At 45.6% G+C, this 23,274-nt stretch overlaps 1 protein-coding gene across 1 annotated transcript in view; it reads left to right on the top strand.

Moving 5' to 3' along the window:
* Positions 1-23,274, top strand: part of ATP6V0A4 (ATPase H+ transporting V0 subunit a4) — a 65,302-nt gene that overhangs the window by 26,011 nt on the left and 16,017 nt on the right. Inside the window, exons 12-16 of the mRNA XM_034965062.3 lie at positions 404-561; positions 6,043-6,136; positions 11,494-11,612; positions 12,652-12,868; positions 16,858-16,959. Of these exons, the coding sequence (XP_034820953.2) occupies positions 404-561; positions 6,043-6,136; positions 11,494-11,612; positions 12,652-12,868; positions 16,858-16,959 (690 nt within the window). The remainder of the gene's footprint in view (positions 1-403; positions 562-6,042; positions 6,137-11,493; positions 11,613-12,651; positions 12,869-16,857; positions 16,960-23,274) is intronic.

Genomic DNA, 23,274 nt, shown 5'->3' with positions numbered 1-23,274 from the left:
CGGCCTTTTTTTTTTTTTTTTTTTTGAGACACAGGCTGGAGCGCAGTGGTGCAATCTTGGCTCACTGCAGCCTCCAACTCCCAGGTTCAAGTGATTCTCCTGCCTCAGCCTCCCAAGTAGCTGGGATTACATGCATGCACCACCATGCCCAGCTAATTTTTGCCTATATGGTTTTTGTTTCATGATAACAAATACCAGCCTAGGACTTTTTGGTGCACCTATATGTTCCAAAAACCATGAAGTGTGTGCTCTTCCTGTCTGGATGATTGATGTCTGCTGTGGTCATGTGGCTCCCCCAAGGGTGCCTGCACCGGTGATGCTGGAGATATCCTGTAGAACGCTTCCCTCTGGGGTCTGCTTCAGAGCCCACTGACAATCATCCTCTCTGTCTCTCTGAGGCCAGATTTGGAACACCTTCTTCCACGGGCGCTATCTGATCCTACTTATGGGCATCTTCTCCATCTACACGGGTTTGATCTACAATGACTGCTTCTCCAAGTCCTTGAACATCTTTGGCTCTTCTTGGAGTGTCCAACCCATGTTCAGAAACGGCACATGGAAGTGAGTTGACAGACAGAGATGGTGTAGTCGCTGGCCATCCAGGTGGCCTCAGTGACTGTTTTCATGGTTGGGGGAGTCTACACCTAGGTCTACTCAGAGGTGCACTTGAAAATTCAAATAGGTCAGGCTCAGTGGCTCATGCCTGTAATCCCAGTGCTCTGGGAGGCTGAGGCAGGTGGATCACCTGAGGTTAGGAGTTTGAGACCAGCCTGGCCGACGTGGTGAAACCTGGTCTCCACTAAAAATACAAAAATTAGCCAGATGTGGTGGCAGGTGCCTGGAATCTCAGCTACTCGGGAGGCTGAGGCAGGAGAATTGCTTGAGCCTGGGAGGCGGAGATTGCAGTGAGCTGAGATTGCGCCACTGCACTCCAGCCTGGGTGACAGAGTGAGACTCCATCTCCAAAAAAAAAGAAAAAGAAAAAATAGCCAAGTGTTTTGGCATGCCTTTAGTCCTAGCTACTTGGGAGGCTGAGGCAGGAGGATGGCTTGGACCAAGGAGGTCAAAGCTGCATGAGCTACAATCACACCATTGCACTCCAGCCTGGGCAACACGGCAAGATGCTGTCTCAAAAGCAAATGAGAGGCTGGGCATGGTGGCTTACGCCTGTAATCTCAACACTTTGGGAGGCCGAGGCAGGAGGATCACTTGAGGTCAGGAGTTCGAGACCAGCCTGGCCAACATGGTGAAACCCCGTCTCTACTAAAAATACAAAAATAAGCTGGGCATGGTGGCACATGCCTGTAATCCCAGCTACTCGGGAGGCCAAGACACGAGAATTGCTTGAATCCAGGAGGTGGAGGTTGCAGCGAGCCGAGATCACACCATTGCACCCCAGCCTGGGCAACAGAGCAAGACTCCAACTGAAAAAAAAAAAAGCAGCTGAGGAAAGGGTTGGTTTTGCAATGCTGTCTCCCTGTATTTGTCCTGTGGCTGACAGAGTTGGGGGCAGGGGACACCTGGTAAGGATATGTGGGTACTGTAGAATAGAGAGACCTGGAAGCTCTCTAAATCCCCACAGTCCACCCTTCCCCTATGCATTCTACAGTGATTTTATGCAGTTAATCAGACAAGCAGACTTCAGAATGGAAACATAACCTTTTAGGAATGGAGACTTTTATGGGGAGAAAGATTTTAGAGTTTGAGAGGTAGGTCAATTTAATGAACTGGGGGAGAGCAGGGGACTCTGGAGGAGAGGGGACTGTGAAGTGAACAAATAGAAATTGTGACAGCCTCTTGATTTTGGAGGTGATCTTAGGCTATGTGCATCATGTACCTGAGATTCCCACAGTAGCGTGAGGGCTAATTTGTAAAACCTACATATCAATGGTGACGTTTCCTAACATCTGTCTCTGCCCATCTCCTTTGGGTCAGCTTAAGATTTCCCTGTCTCATTCTGGAACTTCCCTTTGAACAAATGAGAAAAGAGGACCAAAGTGAAGGCTGAGCTAGGTAAACATGTTCACAATCTCTTTTCCCATTCTTCCTCTCCCAAGGAAGGGACTTCACGGGTTTTACTGGCTCAGCAAAATCTGTGGTGAACGTCATAAATGGGGGACAGAATGAACAATCAATTTCATCCAAGAGTTTTTCAGTTAGAAAAGATTCAATCCTGGGTTTATTTCTTTTTTTTTCTTTTTCTTTTTTTTTTTTTTTTTTGAGATGAAGTCTTGCTCTGTCACCCAGGCTAGAGTACAGTGGCACAATCTCAGCTCACTGCAACCTCCACCTCCCGGGTTCAAGCGATTCTCCTGCCTCAGCCTCCTGAGTAGCTGGGACTACAGGCACACACCACCACACCCAGCTAAGTTTTGTATTTTTAGTAGAGGTGGGGTTTCACCATGTTGGCCAGGATGGTCTCGATCTCCTGACCTCGTGATCCACCTGCCTCAGCCTCCCAAAGTGCTAGGATTACAGGCATGAGCCACACGCCCAGCCCAATCCTGGGTTTCTTTTGACAAAGCTTTCCTGAGGGCATTCAAAGGGCTTGATGTTGGCACAGAGAGGCTCCAAGAGACTGTAGAAATATTTAGTGTGGGACAAGGAGATTCTAACGCAGTCCCTTCTTGTTTCTCTGCTAGGCCTAAGTTCCCTGAAGTAGAGATGGGATTCCCCACCATAAATATAGAAAAACAAAAATATAGAAAAATGAAGGATAAAACGTTTTCTGGAATGACATACAGACAGCTATATCTGTGATTTTTTTTTTTTTTTTTGCTTTGCAATTAGTATTCTAAAGAGATGCCCAAAAGAACAAAACTTTCATAAATTTAAAAACAAATTAGGTTGAGCATGGTGGCTCACACCTGTGATTCCAGAACTTTGGGAGGCCAAAGTGGGAGGATTGCTTGAGCCCAGGAATTCAAGACCAGCCTGGGCAATATAGGGAGACCCTGTCTCTACATAAAATGAAAAAAAAAAAAAAATTAGCTGGGCAGTGGCACATGCCTGTGCTTCCAGCTACTTGGGAGGCTGAGACAGGAAGATCATTTGAGCCTGGGAGGTTGAGGCTGCAATGAACCGTGATGGCACTGTTGCACCCCAGCCTTGGCAATAGAGCAAGACCCTGTCTCAAGCAAACAAACAAACAAACACATTCATTCTTACACTTAGTTCTGCTCTTTAGATTTAAACTCATAAGTATAGAGATGAGTTTTATTTTTTATTTATTTATTTTTTATTTTGAGGTGGAGTCTCGTTCTGTGGCCCAAGCTGGAGTGCAATGGCGCGATTTTGGCTCACTGCAACGTCTGCCTCCAGGGTTCTAGCGATTCTCCTGCCTCAGCCTCCCAAGTAGCTGGGATTACAGGTGTGCGCCACCACACCCAGTGAATTTTTATATTTTTAGTAGAGACGGAGTTTCACCATGTTGGCCAGGCTGGTCTTGAACTCCTGACCTCAGGTGACCCACCTGCCTCGGCCTCCCAAAGTGATGGGATTACAGGTGTGAGCCACCATGCCCGGCCGAGATGAGTTTTGAAACTTGTTCAATCTGCATAATTTCACCAGCCTACCAACATGAAATTTCATTTCCCATAGAGTATGATTGTGAAAGGCCCGAGTTAACTGTCTTGTTACCACTCTGCAGACATGGGTATGAATGCTGTTCTCTTATGCACCTGCAAATGTCTTCTTCCCCAATTCAAGACTCTTTGGTCTTGAATTGGAGCAATGCTCAGCCATATGTGAAGGGTCAGGAGCATAAGGCAGAACCTCATTATCACTGTGGCAGAAGAAAACGACAGCTGAAGTACACAGCGAGCTGATTCTGGTCACCAGCTGCGACCTGGGTCTTGGACCTGCTTCCTTTGGTTGAAAGACCACTGAAAACATTCCTGTAGTCACTGGAGTTGGGCGTATTGACTCAACAAGGGAAATGGTGCATCATTGGGAAAACCATCTCTATTAAGAGGGTATTAGAAAGGGCTTAGAGGATTTAGCCTTTGTTAGGAGGCGGGGATGTTGGGTCATTTTTGTGGTTTGGAGCGTGTCCTTCTTTTTGCCTGTATCGAGGTATGATTGTGGAATGATCTTGTTTTTTCTCACTCTATCGTAGTCGCCAGGTGGCCTTGCCTGATGTTGCTGTTCTATGAAGTTGCTTACGCTCAGCAGGAAACACGATGGCTTAGCTATGGGTGCCAGGCCAGTTCCTTCCTGTCAGGGGTGACTTTTCCCTTTATGAACACACAAACACTTCTCTGCTATGGAAATCCAGCCATTTGCACTGAGTCATGCCATTAGGATGGGGGTCACGTCTGGGCGAGTGAGTCACGGTCAGCTGCTGCCACTGCACATTGAGGGCTAGGACAGTAGGCCAGGCTTCCCGATTCCCTCAGCTGCTACCTAAGGCCCTCAGCACCTCACTGCAGAAGGGAGGGAGTGTATTTCTGGGCAGCCTGTCAAGACTGTCTGCTGTCTGCTCTTCACATTTCATTATTTTTTAATTTAATTTAATTTATTTTTTGTAGACGGAGTCTTGCTCTGTTGCCCAGGCTGGAGTGCAGTGGTGCAATCTTGGCTCACTGCAACCTCCGCCTCCTGGTTTCAAGTAATTCTTCTGCCACAGCCTCCTGAGTAGCTGGGATTACAGGCATGTGGCACCACGCCCGACTAATTTTTGTATTTTTAGTAGAGATGGGGTTTCACCATTGTTGAGCAGGCTGGTCTTGAACTCCTGACCTCAAGTGATTCACCCACCTCAGCCTCCCAAAGTGCTGGGATTACAAGCATGAGCCACCGTACCAGGCCTGTTCCTCATCATTTCAAATGCTCATTCCTTGGGCCCTTCCACAGATGCAGTTCTTAAAAAAAAATCAACTCAACATTCTCATCCCCTTAAGGCTTGCAGAGACAGAGTAAGAAATTTCTGGGCCGGGCATCGTGGCTCACACCAAATCCCAGCACTTTGGGAGGCCGAGGCAGGCGGATCACTTGAGGTCAGGAGTTCGAGACCAGCCTGACCAACATGGTGAAACCCCATCTCTACTAAAAATACAAAAATTAGTCGGGCATGGTGCCACATGCCTGTAATCCCAGCTGCTCGGGAGCCTGAGGCAGGAGAATTGCTTGAACCTGGGGTTGGTGGGATGGGAGTGGCGGAGGTTGCAGTGAGCCAAGATCGTGCCATTGCACTCTAGCCTGGGCAACAAGAATGAAACGCAGTCTCAAAAAAAAAAAAAAAAAAGAAATTTCTTCCCATTGACATCCATTCTTCTGGGTGAAAAGGGGACACAGATTTAAAGACATACAATGGGCTACATGTTTTTAGAGTTAAGTTTCATAGCAGTTGAGGTGTATATGTGAAAAAACAATCCATCCTTCAGAAGCAGCCCCAGTGTTCCCTGGGGAGACTTCCCAAGCATGTCCCTGGGCTGGGGTTTCTTTCCTGTGTGCTCCCAGCATCCCTGCTTTCTACCTCATTTCTGATGTGGTACAAATCCTGATTTCCCTTCCTTTTCCTTCCTTTTCCCTTTCCCCTTCTGTCCCCTCTCCCCCTTCTCCCTTTTTTTTTTTTTTCCTTTCAACAGAGTCTCACTCTGTTGCCCAGGCTGGAGTGCAGTGGTACAATCATGGCTCACTGCAACCTTGACCTCCCAGGCTCAAGGCAGTCCTCCTGCCTCAGCCTCCCAAGTAGCTGGAACTAAAGGCATGTGCCACCACAACCAGCTGGTCTCAAACTCCTGGACTTAAGGGATCCTCCCACCTCAGGCTCCCAAAGTGCTGGGATTATGAATGTAAGCCACTGCTCCCGGCCCTGAGTTTCTTTACTATAGCACATCAGGCTGAGATCTCTTTGCAAACTCAGATTGTAGCCTCAGTGTTTAGGACAATACTTGATGTGTAGTAGATATTGAATCAACCAAAGTGATGAATTGCACCAGTAGTTGGACTTTGATGGGCAAGTTCATGACTGGTGGTATTACAGTATTTTTTCTGCCCCAGTTGATCATTGTTTGTTTTTCTCCTTTTCTCCCTCTAAAGTACTCATGTAATGGAGGAAAGTCTATATCTGCAGCTGGACCCAGCCATACCAGGAGTGTATTTTGGAAATCCATACCCATTTGGGATTGATCCGGTAATAATGTCTTCTTGGGTTAAATATTTATTATGTGAACTATCTTGAGGAGACCTCTGGATAGAGAAGAAAAGGCCAACAAAGCCTGTCAAATCAACAAACTTGTGTTGAGATAAAATAACTTCTGCTGACGTTTTTGTGACACATAGAGCCAGAGTCAAGTAAATGTTCTGTCTACACCTTCTACCCAGCCCCATTTTCCATACAGTCCCCCAAACGTCTGCCTCTTTCTCCATCAATCATATCCCTGGTGGTTAATAATTGCTTCTTTAAAAGGCACTTGGTTGCCTGGGGAGTATGCATATTACATAAGCTATTTAGCATCCTAATCAAGTTTAAGTTCCCTGCTTTGTATTTTCTTGCAGTGGGAAACATTTCCCTTTTTTCTAAAAAAGTGTGGATTTACTTTTATGTTTGCTTTGTTTTACTGCATAGAATTGACGCTTTTTAAAAAAGGTATTTGCTTCATTTTATGTTTGTTATATCTATCTCAGTCAGCTAGATTTGAGCTAAGCAAAACGATACTTCCTCGCAGCCTGTAGATATAAAGGGGTTTTGAGGAGATACAACACATGCCCGTTCATGTAAAGCTGTTCATTTCTATTGGCCCAGTGCATGCTGCCACCAGGTGGCGGCCTTGTGCTCCAAATGAGCGTGAGTAGTCTGAAATTGAACCTGGCAAATGCTGTCCATGTTTCTTCTAAGCTCTTTCTTTATGGGAGAGAACCTGAGACCTCCGTTTTCGTTGCTGACAATTAGGAGTAAATAGTACTAGCCCTAAAACTGGTTTCCAGTCTCTCCCATCTTACAGGTCACCTCCTCTTAAGTTTTCCTGTGTCATTCCGCTATCGCCCGCCTCCCTGCCCTTATAAAAACATGAATTTTGCCCAGGATTTGTTTATACTTGCCACCCAGGGACACTTGCATTCTAAGTTTTATCAAAAGTGGTAAAGTCCTTGAAGGCTGGTGTGTAAGTTGCAAAGTGCTAAAAACTAATTTGAATTTTTGTGGCCTGCAAGACGTTGTCCTTGGTCAAAGGAATTTCATGTTTAGTAAGCAGGTGGGGAAGGAATCTAGACGGGGATGATCTTAGGGTCTGGTTGATCTTCCTTTGTTTGGAATCTCATTGCTCCAATGGTCTCGTCTCTCCCCTCCACAGCCCACAGTTAATTCATCAGCAAATCCTGCCTGTCCATTTGTGCTCCTCAGACAGAGTGGAGCTACGGTATTTCACATTGCAGAACTGAGTGATCCTGAGTTTCTACTCTGATGCAATTTTGTCATCTGCCCACAAGTTAGAAAAGAAAGAAAATATGTCAGGGTGAAAGAGAATGTGGGATATTGAAAATAATGAAATCTGTTCCTAGTAACATTTAGAATTTTGAAAATTTCTGGTCTTTCTATCCTAAAATAATACATATATATGATTTTAAAAAATCTATACCACACAAAATATTATATAAAGAAAAGCAGGAGTTGGCCAGATGTGGTGGCTCATGCCTGTAATCCCAGCACTTTGGGAGGTTGAGGCGGGTGGATCACTTGAGGTCAGGAGTTCAAGACCAGCCTGGCCAACATGGTGAAACCTTGTCTCCACTAAAAATACAGAAATTAGCTGGGCATGGTGGCACACACCAGTAGTCCCAGCTACTTGGGAGGCTGAGGCAGGAGAATTGCTTTAACCTGGGAGGTGGAGGTTGCAGTGAGCTGAGATCATGCCACTGCACTCCAGCCTAGGCAACCAGAGTGAGAGCCCATCTCAAAAAAAAAAAAAAAGTAAAAATACCAAAATTAGCCAGGCATGGTAGCATATGCTTGTGATCCCAGCTACTCGGGAGGCTGAGGCAGGAGAAGTACTTGAATCTGGGAAGCAGAGGTTGCAGTAAGCTGAGATCACACCACTGCACTCCAGCTTGGGTGATGCAGAGAGACTCTTCTCAAAAAAAAAAAAAAAAGAAAGAAAGAAAAAGAAAAGCAGGAGTTGCCTTTCCTACCTCTCCAGTTCCTGCAGTCCTGTTCCTCAGAGATAACCACTTTAACAGAACACGTCTGTATTAGTCCATTTTCATGCTGGTGATAAAGACATCCCTGAGACTGGGTAATTTATAAAGAAAAAGATTGTGTGGGGAGGCCACACAATGATGGTGGAAAGTGAAAGGCACATCTTACATGGCGGCAGACAAGAGAGAGAATGAGAGCCAGGTGAAAGGGGTTTCCCCTTATAAAACCATCAGATCTCGTGAGACTTATGCACTCCCATGAGAACAGTATGGAGGAAACCACCCCCATGATTCAATGATCTCCCACCAGCTTCCTCCCACAGCATGTGGGAATTATGGGAATACAATTCAAGATGAAATTTGGGTGGGACACAACCAAACCATATCAATGTCTGTGCCTATGTTAGTTTGTATCATATATATATATATATATATATATATATATTAATAAGGGCTTACTTTTTACATAACACAAATTTCTACAGTGCATTTACTGACTGCGTTTGGCATCTATTTGTGAATCAAATCACAAAATATTTGGCCTTCATCATAGCCTGGGCTCTTAACGCAGGAATCAGACTGCCTGTGTTTAAATCTTTGCTTTTCTATTTACTTGCTCTGTGAGTTTGAGCACGTTAACATCTCTATGTCTGTTTCTTCACCTATAAAACGCATATAATAACAGCCCTAGGCCAGGCGCGATGGCTCACACCTGTAATCCCAGCACTTTGGGAGGCCAAGGCGTGCGGATCATTTGAGGTCAGGAGTTTGACACCAGCCTGGCCAACATGGTGAAACCCCATCTCTACTAAAAATACAAAATTAGCTGGGCATAGCGGTGGGTGCCTGTAATCCCAGCTACTTGGGAGGCTGAGGCAGGAGAATCGCTTGAACCCAGGAGGCAGAGGTTGTAGTGAGCCGAGATTGCACCATTGCACCCCAGCCTGAGCAACAGAGCGAGACTCTGTCTCAAAAAAATAAAAATAAAAATAAAAAAAACAGCAGCCCTAACTCCTAGGATTGCTTGGCAAATGAAATTATGTTTACATGTAAAACCGCCAGAACAGAGTCTTATGCACAAACGTGGTAAATGCTCCTTGAATATTAGTTGCTCTTATGTTATTTCTTCCTAGGTATGTAAGTAACTTAATCTTCCTGAGGTTATGATAAATTACCTTATCTGTAAAATGAGAGTAACTATATCTCGTAGAGTTTTCAGCAGAACTAAATGAGATAAACACATCTAAATTGCTTAGTATGTACTTGGTACTTAACTATTAACATTTTAAAATTTTCTTTTTATTTATTTATTTATTTATTTAGAGACAGAGTCTTGCTCTCTTGCCCAGGCTGTAATGTAGTGGCATGATCATGGCTCAATGCAGCCTCGACCTCCTGGGCCTCAATCTCCCTGCTTCAGCCTTCCAAGCAGCTGGGACTACAGGCACGTGCCATGCCATGCTGGGCTAATTTTTGTTTGTTTGTTTGTTTGTTTGTATGTTTTGAGATGGAGTTTCACTTTTGCTGCCCAGGCTGGAGTGCAATGGTGCGATCTCGGCTCGCCATAGCCTCTGCCTCCTGGGTTCAAGTGATTCTTCTGCCTCAGCCTCCTGAGTAGCTGGGATTACAGGCATAAGCCACCATGCCATGCTGGGCTAATTTTTTAAAAAAGCTTTTGTAGAGACGGGGTCTCACTTTGTTACCAGGCTGGTCTTAAACTCCTGAACTCAAGGGATCTTGCCGTCTTAGCCTCCCAAAATGGTAGGATTACAAGCGTGAGCCACTGTACCTGGCCAACATTTTTAATGTGTCAGATTTGGCTGGGTCTAAAGTGTACTAGCAGACCTGCCCTCACTGCATTGAGTGTGCCTGTGGGAACTGTCCAAACAGGTGAGCAAGGGGAATGCCGAGGGCTGGGGCAGGCTTGGTGCCACTTAGATGCCAAGGCCCATGTGAGGGTAGAGGAGGCATCTCTGGGGTCTGGGCACCTGTTATTGAAGTCCCTTCTCCCCGCTTCCCAGCAGCCGCCTCCTCAGTGGGTGCCCCTCTGGCCTGGCTCAGGACATTGCAAAGGAAGGATCAGTGCAAATTAGCACCTGACTGTGTGAGCACGTGTGTGTGTGTGATGGAGGGAGCGAGATGATTGTGTTTGAGGTTGTGTCTGGTTGGATGTTGGCCCCTTAACAGAAGCAAAGAAGTTTGCAGGAGGAAGTCATTAGCAGAAAAGGTGAGAAAGCCATTGTGCCCTTGTCGCCTTTGACATGTCCCAGAGCAAACCTGAAAACAATTTGGGATGTACCTCAAGTACAGGTGGGGACAGGGGAAGGAGCAAGGACTTGGAATCCTTTCCACAGAGTGGGAGTGGAGACCATGGGGCTGCCGAGATTTAAATGGGGAAGACGAATATTAGTGACTCTGGTCCTTAGCCAGTGTGAGACCCTAACTAACCCCTCCACCCACCAGCCCCCTGCACGACCACCCAGTGTGCTTTTCCTCATGTCAGTATCATCGATATCATTTGGGGCAGGACAGGTACACATGATCCCCACCTGGCAGTGCTGTTTAAAATGGGCCATGTAGAAGGCAGGGACTGTGTCTTACGCATCGTGCTTGCAAAGATTGGCTACAGGAACGGCTTCTTGAGAAAGGTCTGGGGAAATGCTTTGTAATGCGAAGCACTACAGACTTTCAGAGTAAGAGGTGGTGTTATTAAAAAGGATTGGATACATTCATGGGCCAATGAGCTATAGGCCATGATTAAGGAAACTGAGGCAAGTTTGAGATCTTGCCGTAATGGCTCAGATTAGCTTTCCTCTTTTTTTTTTTTTTTTTTTGAGACAGAGTCTTGCTTTTTCACCCAGGCTGGAGTACAATGGTGCGATCTCAGCTCACTGCAACCTCCACCTTCCAGGTTCAAGCGGTTCTCCTGCCTCAGCCTCCTGAGTAGTTGGGATTACAGGCACCCGCCACCATGCCCAGCTAATTTTTGTATTTTGGTGTAGAGACAGGGTTTCACCAGGTTGACCAGGCTGGTCTCGAACTCCTGAGCTCAAGTGATACACCTGCCTCGGCCTCCCAGATTATCTTTTCACGTAGGATTTATCTCCCCTGTTTCCTTCCAGCAATTTGATAATAGCACTAATGATCCTGTTACTTTTGTCATTAAAGTTGCATTTATAAAGGGTTTCATCCTTTTTTCCTTTTTGGACTCTAAAATGTATGCATTGAGCTGGACTGAAATATGAAAGTGCAGTTCCCAGAGCGGTTTGCTCAGGGAAAGTTGTGCTGTGGCCCTCAACTCCAGTAGAACTTCTAAGACTCTCTCTCACTTGGTTTTTTGTCCCATTTCCCATCCAGATTTGGAACTTGGCTTCAAACAAACTCACATTTCTGAACTCGTATAAAATGAAGATGTCGGTGATCCTGGGAATTGTCCAGATGGTTTTCGGTGTCATCCTCAGCCTTTTCAATCACATGTAAGTTTCCTGATGCCCTCTCTGCCTGCTCTGTCTGATCACACTGATGATGAATGGTGACAGAGCCACTGGTTTGGGAACTGCATCTCTCTGTGCAAGTTTTCTTCCTATGAGGGGTACTTCCCTGGGCATCTGGGCTTGAGCCAAGACAAGCTGGTTGGCTGGAAATGGCAGCACCTCCGTTTCTCCTGAGCAGAGTCTCTCCAAGGTAAGTGCTCCTCTGGCCCCAGAAATATTTGAGGGTTCAAAAAAAGACTGGAGGCCAGGTGCGGTGTCTCACACCTGTAATCCCAGCACTTTGGAAGGCCGACAGGTGGATCACCTGAGGTCAGGAGTTCAAGACCAGCCTGGCCAACATGGTGAAAGCCCATCTCTACTAAAAATACAAAAATTAGCCAGGCATGGTGTCGGGCACCTGTAATCCCAGCTACTTAGGAGGCTGGGGCAGGGGAATCCCTTGGACCTGGAGGCAGAGGTTGCAGTGAGCCAAGATTGTATCCCTGCACTCCAGCCTGTGTGACAGAGTAAGACTCCATCTCAAAAAAAAAAAAAAAAGAAACCATTCTTAACTTCCAGGCTGTACAGAATCAGATGATAGTCTCCATTGGCCTGTGGGCCACACTTTGCAGACCCCTATCTTAGAGCATTCTTAGGAAAAAGCTTCCAAGTCCCCATTATATATCCTCTTGCCTTTAAATGTGCAACTCTGAGCTAGGTCTGCATGCGAAGCTGTAGTCAGATCACCACCCTCTCTGTGTGGGCATGACCTTTGCTTTAGACGTTACTTCTAGATCTAGACCGTGGTTCTCTCTGACTCTTTTGTGCAAAAGCACTTTCCAGTATTTCCTTTTAATTTTCTTTTCTACGCATCCATACAGGATTGCTGTTTGCTGGGGGGGTGGGGGGTGCCGTTGTTTGCCAGTAGTGCAAAAAAAAAAAAAGATAGAACATTTTGTGCTTTTGTGCTTTGAGAGAATAATTAAGTCCTAATGTTCCCTTGATGTTCTATCTTGTGTATGTGTGTGTCTTCCACCCCCAGATACTTCAGAAGAACTCTCAACATCATTCTGCAATTTATCCCTGAGATGATTTTTATCCTGTGTCTGTTTGGATACCTGGTTTTCATGATCATTTTCAAATGGTGCTGCTTTGATGTCCATGTGTCTCAGCACGCCCCCAGCATCCTCATCCACTTCATCAACATGTTTCTGTTTAACTACAGTGACTCTTCCAACGCACCCCTCTACAAACATCAGGTATTTCTGCTTTTTTTTTTTTTTTTTTACTCTTCTTTTATTTACTTGATTATGTCAAATTTCTCTCCACTCTTTTTTTTTTTTTTGAGAAGGAGTCTTGCTCTGTCACCCAGGCTGGAGTGCAGTGGCGTGATCTTGACTCACTGCAACCTCCACCTCCTGGGTTAAAACGATTTTCCTGACTCAGCCTCCTGAGTAGCTGGGACTACAGGTGCACGCCACCACGCCTGGCTAATTTTTGTATTTTTAGTAGAGACAGGATTTCACCATGTTGGCCAGGCTGCTCTCGAACTCATGACCTCAAGCAATCTACCTGCCTTGGCCTCGCAAAATGCTGGGATTACAGGTGTGAGCCACCGCACCTGGCCTCTCTCCTACTCTTGAGTGTTGCAAAGAGTAATTATTTGTAAAACTGAGCCATCTTGGCATCCAGTGGAGGGTGTTATATCCTTTACATTTCAAAAGGGTCTTATTAAATGAAGGTGCAAGCACTGAGGGCTATAGTGTGGCTCCAACCATTCTTGTTGGGGTAATACATGAAAGGGATAATTGCAGACGGATTGAAGATTGTCTTGTACATTGGCTATGAAGAAAGAAAAAAAAAATAACCCTTCAAATTGTTAGGCTTGCAGCTGTAGAATGTTCTATATGGCACCTTAATACTTAATAATCTTTTATTCAAAGAGTGAACTCTAGCTAAATTAACAAGAATAATAATTGAAATAGAATCAGAAGACAAAGCCCTGTATTCACATGGGCAGACAGTTTCTGGAAAACCATGAATCACACTCATGCTCTTCTGTGAGCTTCCAAAGCTGGCGGGAGCTGCTGTTTTCATTTTTTGCTCCTCTTCCAGAGACAGTTCATCCCAACAGTTGCACTTTATTGCCACTCTGATTTCTTCCATTTCTTTTAGCCTCATTATCAACTTAATATTTTATTTATTTATTTATTTATTTATTTATTTTTATTTTTGGAGATGGAGTCCCACTCTGTCACCCAGGCTGGAGTGCAGTGGCACGATCTTGGCTCATTGCGACCTCCGCCTCCTGGGTTCAAGTGATTCTCCTGCCTCAGCCTCCCAAGGAGCTGGGATTACAAGCACCTGCCACCAGGCCTGGCTAATTTTTGCATTTTTAGTAGAGACGGGGTTTCACCATGTTGGTCAGGCTGGTCTTGAACTCCTAACCACAGGTAATCCATCCACCTCAGACTCCCAAAGTGCTGGGATTACAGGTGTGAGCCACCACACCTGGCCAATATTTTATTTTTAAAAGGTATACAAATCCTACTGGGGCTGGATATAAAAATAACTCAGTGAGTAATTCTTTGATAACACAAATAACAGTAGCTTTTCCCCCCTGGCCTCTCCCAGTGATTAACCTGATCATATTATCTGAGGGTAGACTTTCACTAAAAAAGACCCATTTCTATAGGTCCTGATTCCTCTGGATGAAGCCCTGTGACTAGTTCCACAAGGCCAGCTGCCCTTCAGTGCAGAGGTTGTCTGTCGGGGATTGCACCCATCAGATGTTGTAGTTAATGTCATGCTTCTACGGCCACGCCCCTTCTCATGAGTTCAGTTCCTAGTTGTGTTCTCTTTCCCTACCCAAGGATCAATAAGAAAAAGAAAAGGCTGGGCGTAGTGGCTCACGCCTGTAATCCCATCACTTTGGGAGGCCAAGGCAGGCAGATCACCTGAAGTCAGGAGTTCGAGACCAGCCTGCCCAACATGGTGAAACACCATCTCTACTAAAAATACAAAAAATTAGCTGGGCATGGTGGCAGGTGCCTATAATCCCAGCTACTCAGGAGACTGAGGCAGGAGAATTGCTTGAACCTGGGAGGCAGAGGTTGCAGTGAGCCAAGATTGCGCCACTGCACTCCAGCCTGGACAACAAGAGCAAAACTCTGTCTCAAAAAAAAAAAAAAAGAAGAAGAAGAAAAAATGCCTTGTAATCAGGTTTTCATAAGGAGTGAGTGTAGATAAGAATCAGAAACAGGTGCATTACTGTTGGGCACCATTTTGTTATCATAGATGGTAACCATGAGCCATCCCCAGAATGTTGACATGAACTGAACGTATTTTGAAGGTTCATTTACTCAGTGCTGGATCTAAACAAACATTTATTTGGATTTCCCAAATAACTCTTCTGTTTTAAGGCAGAGAACTCAGATTCACCAAAATAGTTTGTGTGCTAACTGATTTCATTAAGACTGAAGTCCTCACTTAGTCTGGAATAAGCACTGAGCATTGCACAGTGAGTGCGTGGCTTATCCAACTTTTTTTCCATTCAAAAGCATTATTTGGAGTTGGTTGGTTTTCACACACCCTAGTGTGAAGATTAATTGTCTTGATACAGTTTGAAGTTTTCATAACCTCATTTCGGGGTTATGCAGCTGGAAGAGGCAATACAAGTTAATAAAGTCCCTTCCCAACATTGTCCTGGCTGTCTTTGAATATCAAAGGATAGCTACACACACACACACACACACACACACACACACACTCATCCCGTTGCTTTGTACGTCATCGGGGGAAAATCCTGTTGCATAAAAATGGACAAAGGGCCATGAGACAGCATTGTGTGCAGGTACTAGGATGGATAAGTTCAGCCTGGGTTCACATGGTCTCCCTTCCTCTTTTGGACATTTAAAAGTAGAGTGAGGCCAGGCGCGGCGGCTCATGCCTGTAACCCCAGCACTTTGGGAGGCCGAGGCGGGCGGATCACGAGGTCAGGAGATCGAGACCATCCTGGCTAACACGGTGAAACCCCGTCCCTACTAAAAATACAAAAAAATTAGCCGGGTGTGGTGGCACATGCCGGTTGTCCCAGCTACTTGGGAGGCTGAGGCAAGCAAATCGCTTGAACCCAGGAGGCAGAGGTTGCAGTGAGCCGAGATGGCGCCACCGCACTCCAGCCTAGGCAACAGAGCGAGACTCCATCTCAAAAAAAAAAGTTGAGTGAGGATGGAAGATGGAACAGATAAAGTGTTCCCTCTATTATCAGGGGGAATCTTGTTACAATTGGGATAATAAATTGTCTCCTGGCATTTACTGCGACCTTGGTCAGAATGCTTGGAGAAACGTGAAGGCTCAAGAAATGTTTTTCTATTTCCTTCGAGCACCGTGCTCTCAATCCTTCTCAGCAGCCCTGGCCGAGCCTTCCGAGGCTGGCTGGTTCTTTTGACCGTAGCAGCTATGAGTCATTCCTCTAAACTGGTCACTGGGGTGTGTATAAGAAAGGAGGCAGGGGCGTGAGGATGTGAAAGGTGATCTGGAGCAGGAATATAACAGGGACTCCTCCAGGGTTTCAGCAGAGGCCTGAAGACCACAGCTGCCTCACTCCAAAGGGAAGGCGAGAGAGACCGAGAGTGAGTTCAAAGTGGGTAACCCAGAGCCTGTTGAGTAACTCGCCCACATTGAAGGGATGAAAGTCAGGTAGCGATGGTGAGGAACTTCTTTTTTCTTTTTTAAGAGATAGGAGCAAGAGAGCTCAGATAATTATCTAGGACTCAAAATATAAAATTACCAGTTGAATACTGTTTGTGATTTAAAGTGACCCAAGGACTTTTGAGTACCACCGAGTGACTGGTAAAGTCATGAGGCCTGCCATAGTTTTCATGCAGACCCAGGTGAAAACGACCCCCATGGGACAGAGTTGAAGACAAGGGGTGCCTTTATAATGTTTCATGCGTACTTCTTGTTTAAAAGATCGGTTACATATGGTACAAGGGACTACTCAGAATAAGGAATACAGAGAGTTTCCAGTGTCTACCCTGTGTCGAACATTTGGAAACACTGGACAGATATTTCTCTATCTGCAAGGGGAATATTCCAGATGTGAAGGTGAATGGATTCATTGAAATGCTTTAGATCTCTCAAAATAAAGTGCTAGTGAAGTGGCCCATAGTGGTCATTTTCATCACGTAAAGTGTGCTGTTCTGTCATGTGAAAATGATGAGATCTCGCCATTTTGGTCTTGCAGCAAGAAGTCCAAAGTTTCTTTGTGGTTATGGCTTTGATTTCTGTGCCGTGGATGCTTCTGATTAAGCCGTTTATTCTTAGAGCCAGTCATCGGAAATCCCAGGTAAGGGCTGTTTGTTTCAGTTCACCCTACTTTGCATAAGAATGTGGGTTTCTGGAAAGATGAATCTTGGGTTTAGAGAGAATCGTCCTGGGCTGCCAGGGCCAGAAGAATGGTGTTGAGGAACTGACCCGCCCTGAGTATGTTTCGTTCTATGGAGCTAGACTTTTCCACTGGGCCGTCTTATTTCCAACAAGATGCTCTATTAAGGGCAAACACGTTTAAGCCTTATGTCTCGGCTGGTCGCAGTAGCCCACGCCTGTAATCCTAGCACTTTGGGAGGCCGAGGCGGGTGGATCACCTGAGGTCAGGAGTTTGAGACCAGCCTGGCTAACATGGCGAAACCCCATCTCTACTAAAAACACCAAAATTAGCCAGGCATGGTGATGGGTACCTGTAATCCCAACTACTTGGGAGGCTGAGGCAGGAGAATCACTTGAACCCAGGGTGGTGGGGGAGATTGCGGTGAGCCGAGATCACACTTCACTCTAGCCTGGGCGAAAGGGCGAAACACCATCTCAAAAATAAAATAAAATAAAATAAACCTTATGTCTGACAGACTTTGTTCAGGGTGTATGTGTGCTGAGTCTCGTGGTAGTTAATGATTTATAAGGGTCTGAATGTGGTTGTTTTATTAGTTATAAATAATATTTTATTATGATTTTACTTTTAAAACAAATATTAAAAGCTTTTTTCATTAATATTCTAAAGTTGTGAGACTTTACTGTATTATATTACAGATTGTGTCAGGGAATTAGAAGAGTAAACAAATTCAATTAGGTCAGTTTTTGTTTGTTTGTGATTTTTCCCCTGTTGCCAAATACCAGGTTCAGCCCACTTTCTCTTTTTGTCTAAACTGCCCCTGAGCCTTAGATGTACTAGGGGGGTGAAGCAGAGTTTAATATCAGCCTGAACCAAATAGGATTTCGTAAGATTAACCTTCCAGAGGACATCAGCGTCTAGCTCTGACACACAGACGGTTTGAGATGGTCATTCTCTGCTTTCCTCTATTAGTGCAAAAGATTAAGCGGAATGTGCTGAGACCGTGTATGTTTTAAATGGTTGTAGATATGTTCAGATTAAATTCTATTTTTCTAAGATCTTTGTTGGATATTGACCTGGACAGGCAGCAGAGTCAGGGACCTAGACATGACGAGACTTGAGTTCAGGAAGTTTGTCCCTATGTGACGCTCTGTTTCTCTGTCACCTGCCTCTCCTCCCACTGTCTCCTTATGCCAGTCTGAACTCGTTCCAAAGCTTAGCTGAAACATAATCTATATGAGGTATTCATAAAGAGGAAAGCAAGGAAGACTTGGTTATTGTTTGGTTAACTGGTGGGAGAGCAAGGTGGTTGAGGGTTGTTGAGGTGGGTGCTTGTCCAGACAGGTGACCAAGTATTTCAAAGAGGGTGGCAAATACCTGTTTGGAGAAGTAGATGCAAGTTTTGTTTTGTTTTGTTTTGTTTTCTAGAGACAAGGTCTCTCTCTGTCTCTGAGGCCAGAGTGCAGTGGCTATTCACCAGCACAATCATAGCTCACTGCAGCCTCCGACTCCTGGGCTCAAGCCATCCTCTTGCCTCAGCCTCCCAAGTAACAGGCATGCCCCCCTGCCTGGCTCAGCTTTTTTTTTTTTTTTTTTTTGAGATGAGCTCTCACTATGCTGCCCAGGCTGCTCTCAAACTCATGGCCTCAAGTGATTGTAATTTTTTTTTTCTAGGAACTAAATCTGTCCATAAGCCAAGAGCCAGGTTACTGCAGGCTCTCCTGAGTTCCAGGACTGTAAAATAATAGCTTGTCTTGCTCTTTGTACCACACAAGCTCTTTAAATAGTTGCTGATCTCAAAGTGGTAGATTTCTCCTTTGCGCCACCAGATGACTTAAATAGAGGGAAGGAGGGAGAGAGGGTTTTCCTAGTCTGCCTTCATGGATGATAGCTCTGAAACTGACTGGTAACAGGAGCTCCTGAAGACGGCGTGGAGGCCTGTTCCCTTGGCCCTTGGGATGCACGGCTGTTGGTTGTTTCCTCAGGCGGCTGCTTAGGGTCCTTTTTGTGTCGGAAACATTACCACCTCCATTCAAGAGATGGTCCTATAATGGCATTATTTGCCCCTTCTCCACCTCTCTTTCATGAAATCCTACAGACCTAATACATAAACAATTTGTTCTGACGGACTTCAGGTGATATGAACAGGGGTCCTGTCTATTAGCCTCTCCTACAACCTGGGTCCCTGCAGAATGTGGCCTGGGAACCTCTCCACTAGAGGGCCGCCTGTGGCGTGGCCCTGGTGACATGCCCCGTGGGCAGCCAGTGAGTACACATCTCCTTCCGAGAGCCCTTGTGGCCAGCCACCAGGCCCCCCACGTTCTGTTGCCCCTTCTGACTTGCTGCTATGAACCCAGGTCCCCCCATACTCCCACATCTCAGGTCACAGTGAAATAACTGTGTGTTTCTATTTAAAATCTTCGGCCGGGCACAGTGGCTCACGCCTGTAATCCCAGCACTTTGGGAGGCCGAGGCGGGCGGATCACAAGGTCAGGAGATCAAGACTATCCTGGCTAACACGGTGAAACCCCATCTCTACTAAAAATACAAAAAATTAGCCGGGCGTGGTGGCAGGCGCCTGTAGTCCCAGCTACTCAGGAGACTGAGGCAGGAGAACGGCCTGAGCCCAGGAGGCGGAGCTTGCAGTGAGCCGAAATTGCGCCACTGCACTCCAGCCCAGGCGACAGAATGAGACTCTGTCTCAAAAAATAAATAAATAAATAAATAAACTTCATTTCAACATGTGCGTTTTTTATGGTTAATGTTATTGAAACATATAACATACAGACAAGTGCATGAATAACGAGGCACCAATCCATGAAGTATCACAGCATGAACACGTTCGTGTCACCAGCACTTAAATCGAGAAATGGGTCATCCTTAGAACTTGAGAGTCCTGACCGGGCACAGTGGCTCATGCCTGTAATCCCAGCATTCTGGGAGGCTGAGGCAGGTGGATTGCCTGAGGTCAGGAGTTCGAGACCAGCCTGGCCAACATGGTGAAACCCTGTCTCTACTAAAAATACAAAAATTAGCCGGCGTGGTGGTGAGTGCCTTATAATCCCAGCTACTCGGAAGGCTGAAGCAGGAGAATTGCTTGAACCTGAGAGGTGGAGATGGCAGTGAGCTGAGATCGCCGCCATTGCACTCCAGCCTGGGCGACATGAGCGAGACTCCGTCTCAAAAAAAAAAAAAGTTTTTTGTGCCTTCTTCCTGTCACTCTTACCCCAAGAGCAAACATTGTGCTGACCTCCAGGACTGTCAGTTCGTTTTGCCTGTTCTTGAACTGTATTTAAATGAAATCATCCAGAATGCCTTCTTTGGGATCTGTCTTATCTCATCCAGCATTGCAGTGTTAGTAATTACAAATGGTGATACTATAAACATCCTTGTATATATCTTTTGGCACATGGGTTTGAATTTTTATTTATTTTATGTATGTATTTTTAGATAGGGTCTTGCTCAGTTGCCCAGGTTGGAGTGCAGTGGTGGGATCATAGCTGACTCACCTCCTGGGCTCAGGCAATCCTCCCACCTCAGCCTCCTGAGTAGCTGGGACTGCAGGCCTGCACCACAATGCCCAGCTATTTTTAAATTTTTTTGGTAGAGATGAGGTCTTGCTATGTTGCCCAGGCTGGTCTTGAACTCCTGAGATCAAGTGATCCTCCTGCCTTTGCCTCCCAAAGCACTGGGATTGTAAGTGTGAGCCACTGTGCCCAGCCACATGTGTTTTTAGAAAGTTGCCGGTAGCTAATTTACAATGATTGCTGTATGTTTTATTTCATACACCACCCAGCTTAAGCATTGTGCGATTTTAGTAAGAGGACTGCAAGTAAGTAACTGGAAGGACGATAGTCACTAGGATTCACAAGTCCAGTATCACACTTCTACAAAATTATTCATGTTCATTTTAACTAATTCAAGAATAATGAGCAGAAAAGGGTAGAGTTTAGGGTTGGAAATGGAGAAACCGTAATATATCTCTCCTTTGATATTTTCTTCTATAAGTTGAAGGAGAGAGAAAATAGGATTTCGAGATGACAAATATAAAGTTAACTTGAGCCACGTCCCTCCCCATGGGATAAAGAACCACAAGGTCTTGGGGACAGCCTAACCTAGAAGCTGGCTCTTGGCACCTGGCACCCTGGACTCTTGTCTAGATGGACCTGAGCCCACTTCTGGGTCCTACAGAGGCCTTGTTCCTCAGTCTCCTGAGGGCAGACCAGGCCACTAGCATGGACACCACGAGTCCCTGGGTGGCCAAGGGGCAGCTGTCTGTAGGGAATGCGAGCAGAACTTAGACATTTTGGGTCAGGGTGTCTGTGTGCACATATAAGGCCCTCATGATATAGGATGAAGCCAGAGGTGAAAAAAAGAGGGCTCCCTGGTCCAGGGCCAACTCCCGTGCTGCCATGGCATGGCGTGAATTCTGAATTTCAACACAGCCTTCCCAGTTTTTACAAAGATTTATTTTTTAAGCTAGAACCCCTATACACACACTTTTTTTTTTTTTTTTTTTTTTTTTTTTTTTTTGAGGCAGAGTCTTGCTTGGTCACCCAGGCTGGAGTGCAGTGGCGCAAACACTGCTCACTTCAGCCTCAACATCCCAGGCTCAAGAGATCCTCCCATCCTAGCCTCCTATGTAGTTGGGACAGGTGCTCCCTCAGCCAGGCTAAATTTTTTTTTTTTTTTTTTTGAGAGATGGGATCTCACTTTGTTGCCCAGGCTGACCTTGAACTCCTAGGCTCAAACATGAAACATATTTTATTTAGGAATTTGTTGGCTTGATGTATAACTTTTAAATATTTCAACCTATGGCATGTGAACTACTGTCTTTGCTCTTGCCCAGAGCCCTGCAAATGTTAAGTGCAGACCTGCTAAAGAAAGGAGGGCCCTGGCTGGGTGTGGTGGCTCACGCCTGTAATCCTAGCACTTTGGGAGGCCGAGGCAGGTGGATCACCTGAGGTCAGGAGTTCGAGATCACCCTGGCCAGCATGGAGAAACCCCGTCTCTATTAAAAATACAAAAATTAGCTGGGCGTGCTCTGGTGGGTGCTTGTAATCCTGGGTACTCAGGAGAGCTGAGGCTGGAGAATCTCTTGAACTGGGGGACAGAGGTTGCAGTGAACCGAGATTGTACCACTTCACTCCAGCCTGGGCGAAGGAGCAAAATTCCTTCTCAAAAAAAAAAAAAAAAAGAAAGAAGGGTCCAGATACGTTGATGCCTAATTTGCAATACCCCTCCCATGAAATCATTCTAGAAAAACTTTGGACATGGGACATTAAGCTTCATGGTGACTTGAAAGAAATATACCATTCACACTTAGGGGTAAAACCAGACCAAGTTGAATGGTGACTATGCCTAGATTTTTTTTTCCTTGAATTTTTCCTAAGCTATTTTTATAGTTAATTTCACAAGGCTACATGGAAGGTACGACTGTTGATTTATGACCATGTGTATTTCTTTTAACAATGGAAAGGCACTTTTGTACTTGCATTGCTTTAGTGTCAAGACTATAATTTGGCACATTCTGGAGCATTGTGGAGAAAAAGCACATGCACTGGAGTCAGGCAACTGAGTTTGAATTATGGCTCTGCCACTTACCAGCCTTGCCAGCTGTATGATCTTGGGCACATATCTTTCTTTTTTTTTTTTTTTTTTTGAGACAGTCTCACTCTGTCCCCCAGGCTGGAGTGCAGTGGCACAATCTTGGCTCACTGCAACCTCCGCCTCCCAGATTCAAGCAATTCTCCTTCCTCAGCCTCCCGAGTAGCTGGGATTACAGGCATGTGCTACCATGCCCAATTAATTTTTGTATTTTTATGGAGATGGAATCTCGCTATGTTGACCAGGCTGGTCTTGAACTCTTGGCCTCAGGCAATCCTCTCAACTTGGCCTCCCACAGCACTGGGATTATAGGCATGAGCCACTGTGCCTGGCCTTTAATTTTTTTTTTTTTTTTTTTTTTTTTTGAGATGGAGTCTCGCTCTGTCACCCAGGCTGGAGTGCAGTGGCGTGATCTTGGCTCACTGCAGCCTCCACCTCCTGAGTTCCAGTGACTCTCCTGCCTCAGCCTCCCGGGTAGCTGGGATTACAGGCATGCACCACCACGCCCAGCTATTTTTTGTATTTTTAATAGAGACAGGTGCCAGGCTGGTCTCGAACTCCTGACCCCAGGTGAGCCACGGTGCCTGGCCTAATTTTTGTATTTTTAGTAGAGATGGATTTTCACCATGTTGGCCACACTAGTCTTGGACTCCTGACCTCAAGTGATCT

Source organism: Pan paniscus, chromosome 6 (assembly GCF_029289425.2).
Source record: "Pan paniscus chromosome 6, NHGRI_mPanPan1-v2.0_pri, whole genome shotgun sequence".
NCBI lineage: Eukaryota > Metazoa > Chordata > Mammalia > Primates > Hominidae > Pan > Pan paniscus.
Note: the sequence above shows the minus strand (reverse complement) of the source record. Positions and strands in the feature narration are given on the sequence as shown.